The 8,459-nt window shown below is 40.3% G+C and overlaps 1 protein-coding gene across 2 annotated transcripts in view; it reads right to left on the bottom strand.

Annotated features, from left to right (window-relative positions):
* Positions 1-7,745: 7,745 nt before the first annotated feature.
* MCPH1 (microcephalin 1) overlaps positions 7,746-8,459 on the bottom strand; it is a 527,088-nt gene continuing 526,374 nt past the window's right edge. For both annotated transcript variants that reach the window (XM_077487779.1, XM_077487778.1), the window contains exon 14: positions 7,746-8,038. In XM_077487779.1, the coding sequence (XP_077343905.1) occupies positions 7,965-8,038 (74 nt within the window). In that variant the 3' untranslated portion in view covers positions 7,746-7,964. The remainder of the gene's footprint in view (positions 8,039-8,459) is intronic.

Genomic DNA, 8,459 nt, shown 5'->3' with positions numbered 1-8,459 from the left:
TACTCACTGTGGAATCTAAGGGGTTAATCCTCAAAATTGTGTATAAAAAAAAATAAAAAAAAAAAGAAAAGGCTGTTTGATCCTGCATGTACAGATCCTCCCATTCTTGCATTGTCTCCAAAACATGTCTGGATAAGACAGAGTTACTGGAGTCAGGGTGCACATGCTTAGTTTGGCGTGTATTGCTAGAGTTTTTGTGTTCTTGAGAGAGTGCATGTGAGGCCAATCAGCACTGTCCAGACCGAGGGTCAGGAGTCTTGTATACTGATAGGACAGCCAGTGCAGTATGATAACTCCTCCTACAAGCTTTAACCAGGCACTGATACAAGTCACAAGACTGCTATATATTACTGATGAGAAAAGGTATTTAGCAGTTTAGATTTACTAAAATTATTGCATTTCCATGTTCTGTGTACGAACAGATATAGTGAATGCAGGGTTCTGGGTTTAGAAAAACTTTAAACAAGCCAGACTGTAGAATCTATGTGGTGCATCTAAACAGCGTAAGTCTTTTCCTCTAAAAAGGCAGCAAAGCGGGTGGGGAATGCATGCGTGCACTGTGCTCTATGCTGCCAGTGACATCAGCACTGAAGTTTCACAGGCTGACGACAGTAAGGTTTAAAATGAAGCCTAACTGCTGGGAACCATGAGGCAATTGCTGCTGATCCTGCATTATAATTTAGCTCATTAAATGAGTGAAGTGGACAAGGTCAAACTCAAGGAAGGAGCCACTGCTCAAGGCCTGAGTAAAAGGCTGAACTGTACAAATTCAGGAGTAACCAGTGGATAACATCACACATCAAAATGTGTAAACCATACAAGACAACTAGAAATAGTATTGAGAGATTGGGGAAATAGGAAATTTGTCATGACTCTGGGCTTGAAATCCATGTTCTGCCACTAATAGGGACAGTACAATAACTATGAGATGCCATAATTTTATGTCCAAATGAGACATGTCAAATTTGCATCAGACAATTCAAATTATAATACACCGAGTATACCTGAGTTAATAAATTTGCTCCTAAAAATTTGAGCTTTTTCACCGATAGGCTCAGAAAAGCAACACTTTTCCCTTCTTTCTGATGTTTACCATGAGGGTGAGGGGATCCCCTCAACCTTAGCCAGTACAAAAGACTGTTGCCACAGAACAGAAGGAGTGCAGCCTATGTCCCATGAATGAGGCTACTGGATAAACCAGTAAAGGTTGATGCAGAGACCTTAGCAACAAACTGGTGAAGAGTAGCAATCTCCAGTATTATAGCAATGTGTTAAGGTTAGCATCCGAAGCCAGGGGAGGGCTGTGTACCTTTTACAGAAGGTGGGGCTATGCACACAGATCAAGCAATGGTGTGCCTGAATGTGTCACATGACTTGCGCCAAAATCACCCTGCTTTGCAGAAAGTGGCACACGCTATGCTATGGCTGCGACAAACCATGCTGTGACCAAATATGTAGAAAGTGTCACAGCCCTGTGACTATGTACTTCCAGCCTAAAGTGCTCTCAATGCCCACGGCAGGGGCCCAGTGTCCAGGAACTACCCCCAGGCTTGGTGGGTGGGGGGGAGGAGAACTGTACGTGAGAAGGGGCTTTCAGAGGAAGGGGCAAAGCCTTGGACTCAAACTAGTAAAGAGGAGGCACCTTCCCCAGGCAAAGGACTTCAGGGCCAAGAACTACCAGAACTTGGATGGCCACTGTCCTGGACGTGTGGAACAATTTGCAGCTAACTATATCCTAACATACTGTCGCACAGAGGGTGAGAGCACCCCACTCAGAGTCCAATGCTGTAAGGCAATGATACAGGCCGGCCCCACAATTCAATTTCTAGACTTTCTTGCAGTGGGGTCGGAGTAGTGTTTCCTGAGGTGCTGCCTATCCGGAATATGGGACCATGTTGCTTCAGTGGATTGATGCAGACAGATGGAAAATGGCGTCTCCATGTGAAGAACCAATCGAAGATTTCAATCTTTCAGTAATTTCAGAAATATAGGCCAATAACCTGCCAACCATCATCTAAGGACCCTAGTAAAAAAAAAAAAAAAAAAGAGGATTTCTGGAAGCAGCAAGGGTTATGCTAACAACTATTTGCGTGTGTCCTTACATAAAGGTGGTAGCATATAACTCATGGTCAAGACTTAAAGAGCCTATGTCCTGTACTGTACAATAAGGAAAGTGATATTAGCCTGAGAGAGTGTTAGCTGGTACATTCCTACATCCATATGCACAGGTCTATAGCGTACAGGCAGCTAGTAAGCTGGCCATATACACTAATGCCTTCAGAGCAACCTTTTACTGACCCGTATTTGCCATCACCTGTGCTATCCTGTTGTTGCAGCTACTGGCCTGTTCTACTTCTAGCTTCTGCCCAACATCCTGCTAGCTCATTACTAGACTGTTGCCGAACCTGATAAATTTGCAAAGATTCTTCCAACCTCAGCTGTCATCTACGTTGACTTGTTAGTTAATGTCTTAGTGCCCTATGTTCTCATCCTTAGGGGCATCCAAGTCTGAAAGGCGCTAAAAATGTATCCATCTCATCACTTTGCAGCTGGGTCTGTGAAAATAGGTAAATCATTTTTGCCTTGAAACCCCATTAATCTACTACTTTTATTGAAACAAAAGCTACTTTTACTGTCAAAATGTATTTATTGTCCTTTAATTTTTAAGTATTTTCACTTCTCACGTCCTACAGCCATTTTACTTTCAAAATGAAAGCAGGAAATGTTATGCTGCAGAGCTCTCCAGCTTAATAAAACAGGGCCAAGAGACGTTTGATAAATTACAGGTGCTTCTAGCAAAGAAGAATTTAAACAAATATTTCCTAAGGTTTGAGGAAGATAAATTGGGGTTGTGAACCTTTTTAATATATTTTTTGTAGCACTCCGAGTTTCTTTCTCTGTCAGATTTGCACATTAGCTTTTAATGCACAAATTCAGGGTTATAGAGTCCTAGGCTTATTCTGTCTCTGAAAGGATCCCAGGTGAAAATATAGCCATATAGCTCTAATTTGAAAGGATGTGCTAAATAATATCTACATTCTTAACATTTGCTGTCTACAGCCCTCTCATATTAAACTGCATTTTATGGCCAAAAAATAGCATGAGAAGGTAAGCGTCAAGTACTTAAGATAAGTTATTTTAGTTTGAAAGAATAACAGGTATAAAATATGGCTGGATTACAAACTTTATAGGCTTTTCTTTGTACATTAACCTATTCCTTACACTACTATAGCTGAAAGACGGCTACAGCGCGCCACTGTTGTCCGGGGAGGGAAATCCATAGACGTCCTCTCAGAACTGCTATCCCTGGGACACGCATCTGGCGCGCTGTGTGATCGCTGTGATCTTCAGACACAACTGATCACAGATCAGGGTAAAGGCCCAATCACAGCGGCCCTTTACCATGTGATCAGCTGTGTCCAATCACAGTTGATCACAATGTAAACAGACCTGCCAGTCATCGGCAGTACTTTCCTCACACAATGTCACAGTGTGAGGAAAGCAGAGCCAGTAACTGCCTAGTGTTACCGGGAACATATACACAGAAATCAGTGCTTCCTATCAGTGACTCCACTGCTGCCTCATCAGCGCACATCTGTGGAGGAGAAAAATTACTTATTTGCAAAATGTTTTAACACAGAAAAAAAAAAGTTATTTTCTTCAAAATGTTCAGTCTTTTCTCCTTTGTTTATCAAAAAAGTAGTGATTAACCGGTTCCCAACCGGCTGCCACAGTTGTACTGCAGCAGGTTGGCTCAACTGGGAAAGCCATCATAACTCTACGTAGGCTGTTTAAGATGTTGTAGGAGGTGCACCGCAGGAGGCGTGGGCATCCACAGCGCGTGCCTGGAGCCGAAACACACACAGATCTCAGTTCTCTCAGGGGAGGGGAGACAGAGCGTGTGCTCATACTAAGTATGAACACCGATCTCTCTCCTCCCCTTGTCAGTCTCACCCCCCCTACAGTTAGAACACACCAAGGGGACACAGTTAACCCCATGATCGCCCCCTAGTGTTAACCCCTTCCCTGCCTGTAACATTTATACAGTAATCAGTGCATTTTTATAGCACTGATCACTGTATAATTGTCAGTGGTCTCAAAAATGTGTCAAGTGTCCAATTTGCCCACCGCAATATCGCGGTCCTGATAAAAATCACAGATCACCAACAAAAAATCTGTTCCCTATTTTGTAGATGCTATAACTTTTGTGAAAACCAATCAATATATGCTTATTGCGATTTAAAAAAAAAAAATATGTAGAAGAATACATAAAACTGAGGAAAATGTATTTATTTTTTATTTGGGATATTATAGCAAAAAGTAAAAGGTAAAAGATAGTGTTCTTTTCAAAATTGCCACTCTTATTTATAGCGCAAAAAATAAAAAACGCAGAGGTGATCAAACACCAACAAAAAAAAGCTCTATTTGTGAGAAAAAAAAGGACATCAATTTTGTTTGGGTACAGCGTTGCACGACCGCGCAAATGTCAGTTAAAGCGACACAGTGCCATATTGCAAAAAATGGCCTGGTCATTGAGCAGCCAAATCTTTCTTGGGTGGTTAAATACCACCAAAGAAAGCTCTATTTGTGTGAAAAAAAACTATAAAATTTTCATATGGATGCAGTGTTGCACAATTGTCATTCAAAGTGCGACATCGTTGAAAGCTAGTGGGCAAGTGGCTAAACATGATAATTATTTGCCAAGAATAGGGAAACTAATATTAATGTAAATATTCACCATGAGGGAAGCTGTGTTACTTTGGAACAAAGAAACTTTTCAACAAAAAGACTAACGGGCTAACTCAAGTTCATGGTGACAACAGCAGCAGCTCTTGGCAAACCATTACAATTGAGCTTCAAACGTTTGCAGTTCAGCATAAATGTTGTGTGCCATTCTTTGGTCACTGTCTGGGAACAATATATGCTCTGGTACTGGATGTATAAGAGTTAGATCTATTGATAGCAGATTAAATGTAATTGTCCATTATTGAGACTTATTGGATAAGCTAAAGGAATTCCCTCTTCTTAAGATAGTATGCATTTTTATTCTTCTAGATTTATCTTAAACTTAAGCTGTTCAAGTCAGAGTCCGGCTTACTCAGCTATGTATAGCAAAAGTAAAGCTGCCCTCTGTAAAAAAAAAATCATAACTTGAAGTTTTTTTCCCCCAGTTACATTGATGATCTGATCATCATAAATCAGTCTGTACCCCTTATGGTGTTTCCAGGGTATTTTTACAAAAATTACAATCTAAATTTCACTGGTGAGGAACAGTTTGATGGATCTATAATCTGACTGGAAAATATAAGTTCAGACGTATATAAAACCATCATCGATGAATTCACTTCTCCAAGCCGATAGCTGCCAACCGGTACATGTAATCAAGGCCATTACAGAAGGGCAACATATTAGATAGCTATACAAAATTGTTCGATCATGATGAGTTTTGACAAGGAGGTTACGGCTATGGAGAGGAGGTCCCCCGAACACGGGTATATAAAAAAAAGCTGACATTAGGAAAACCTATATTGAGACAAAAGAGACGCTCAGGGAATTTTTTTAAAGAACAATACAAATAAGACTGCATTACCACAAAATATTTTGAAAAAATATAAAATATATGCTTATATATAACCACACTCAAGTAAGCACGTATGGTGAGCTGCAGCAAACACTGAATGTGTTGCTGGTAAAGAGTTTGTGACTCATTTTTACAATGTGTGTTTTTTTACCGCAATTTGTGCATTTTTAACTTGATTAACATGGATATAATCCATCACATATACCCAGTAAAGTGAATAGCCTCAGATAATACACAGGGATGAAAAAAATCTCTCTACATACGTTTTACATGTACATCTGCTATATTGAGCTTGCTATATTCTTTAGGAAGTGCACATGGTGATAGAGATTTTCTTTCTATTCAGCACTGGGTGGGGATTCTTGGCATAGACTGTGTGCTAGCTGATTCGAGGAAAGGCAGCCCCCCCTCCTTCCACATTATTATTATTATTCAGGATTTATATAAGCGCCAACAGTTTGCGCAGCGCTTTACAATATGAGGGCAGACATTACACTTACAATACAAATCAATACAGGAGGGATCAGTGGGCCCTGCTCATTAGAGCTTACAATCTAGAGGGGAGGGTCAAGTTGAAACAAAAGGTAATAACTGTGGGGGGGGGGGGGGGGTGAGCTTGAGGAGAAAATGAAAATACAGTTGTTAGGTGTGGGTAGGGTAGGCTTCTCTAAAGAGAAGGGTTTTCAGGGATCGTCTAAAAGCTAATAAAGTAGGAGATAGGCGGACAGATTGGGGTAGGGCATTCCATAGGATTGGAGAGGCTTTGGAAAAGTCCTGGAGGTGAGTATGGGAGGAGGTGATGAGGGAGCTAGAGAGCAGGAGGTCTTGAGAGGAACGAAGAGAACGAGTAGGTTGGCATTTATAGACTATGCTAGTGATGTAGCTGGGGGAAGAGTTGTGGCTGGCTTTGTATGTAGTTGTTAGTATTTTGAATTTAATTATTTGGCTGAGCGGAAACCAGTGGAGGGATTGACAGACAGGAGTAGCAAAGACAGAGCGATTGGTAAGGTGGATGAGTCTGGCAGCAGCATTCATTATTGATTACTTACCTGGGAATCTTATGGATGGAAGCACCAACAGATGATCAGTGAGAGTGAGCTGTGACCTGTATATTTATATAGGTCCAGGATTTAGACAAGTAGACAAAGGAAGGAAGAAATGTGCAGAGCTGTGCTGTGAATAGACCAGCTCTCTGCTAATCTATTTATAGCACCCACCCGACAAATTTCAGGCTGGTTTTATCTTGGTTGTCAGAAGTTATTATGCTGATAACAGAAGAATCGAGCAGCAGAAAGACACACTTATGGTTTTTAGAGAGATAAGAAAACACTGCAGATATATGTGCTTAGGTCAAATTTCAGGAATTAGGATTAGATTACATCCACTTTAAAGATTACTACACTATCGCAGGTTTCCTTTGTGAGTCATCTGCAGAGTGGGCGGAATGATGCTGTCTATTTAAAGAGGACCTGCTGCTTACCTGGGAATCTTATGGATGGATGCACCAACAGATGATCAGTGAGAGTGAGCTGTGACCTGTATATTTATATAGGTCCAGGATTTAGACAAGTAGGCAATTCTATTGCAGGTGGAGAGTTTGTTTATGGTGGAGCAGTAATGTTGTTCATATATAGTGTTTCTTTTTAGGCACCCGATGATAACAATTATAGACCCTTAATTTCTTTGTAAGTGGACATACTTAACAAATCTGCAGGGGACCAAATAATTATTTTCACCATTGTACATGTTTGGATTTTGCCAAGGCTGCAGAGTGGAGACTGTTTGCTAGAGATATTGGAGTGGAGCTGCTCTGAATACTCTGCCCAGTGCGATACCCATAAGCCTTATGCTGTGCTTGTTCACTGGAGGACCTATGGCAGGGGCTCCTGCAAGGTTTTTATATGTCGGTTTTGTGCTGCTGTGGGAAGTTGGAAGCATGGGGGGATCAAAGTGTGAATACAACAAAACCGCACTAAGCATAAAAATAAAATGACATGCTTTTGCATATTTCCTGGAAATCTCTACCAGTTGGTGTGCTCTAAACCAAATCCTGGTTTGTTACTATATGCAGCTTATACAGACATTATTAGCTCATGTACAGCTCAATCCTTCACTGTACATGTGTATAAGATGAATAGCATCATTCCCAATGGACACATGAATATAACAATTTGTCATACAATATGAGAATAGTCTCCCATGTGTATGTATTTTATTAGTAAAAAATATTCAAATAATGTACATCCATTTGAAAAGTTATTCTAAACAAAAAATAAAACATGAAAGAATAAAAAATGTAAAAAGAATCATATCGAAGCAGCATGTTCTTGTAATCAGAGTTTATGTTCCAAAATTTTATCCTGAAGGCGCCCATAGATGATGGTTATAGCACACTAGAAATCCCACTTTGCAGCACATAGTTTTCTAGAGGCTGTAGCTTGTGTTGAGTTATAGAATCTAGGAAACAACAATGCAATGTGTTAGTTTGTGAAATAGAAACATTCACATTAACAAAATTTTGATGCCCTATAGTTATCAGATAATCACTTATACAGAATCAAACAAAGGTTTTGAGAATCTTTCCTTAAGTTAACATTGGTGTAATTTGAAAATACTTCCAGGTTAATTCCCACAACATGATCACTCGCTGACAGCGGATTCTGGAGCATGCAGATCCAGCTACTGCTCTGTGCTTGACAGACCCAGTGTAGAACATGGAGCAGATCCTAATTAACGAAAGGAGTTTGCACAATTTTATTAATTAGCATCTGCTCCATTTTCTACGATTAGAAGAGTGGCGAAAGCTTGTGCTTGCATCACTCTTTATATTCACCAGTACTGTAGAAATTAAGTTCTCTCTAGAAAACCAACAAAAATC

Source organism: Lithobates pipiens, unplaced genomic scaffold (assembly GCF_037356315.1).
Source record: "Lithobates pipiens isolate NorthernLeopardFrog02 unplaced genomic scaffold, aLitPip1_a1.2 Scaffold_18, whole genome shotgun sequence".
NCBI classification, from domain to species: Eukaryota; Metazoa; Chordata; class Amphibia; order Anura; family Ranidae; genus Lithobates; species Lithobates pipiens.
Note: the sequence above shows the minus strand (reverse complement) of the source record. Positions and strands in the feature narration are given on the sequence as shown.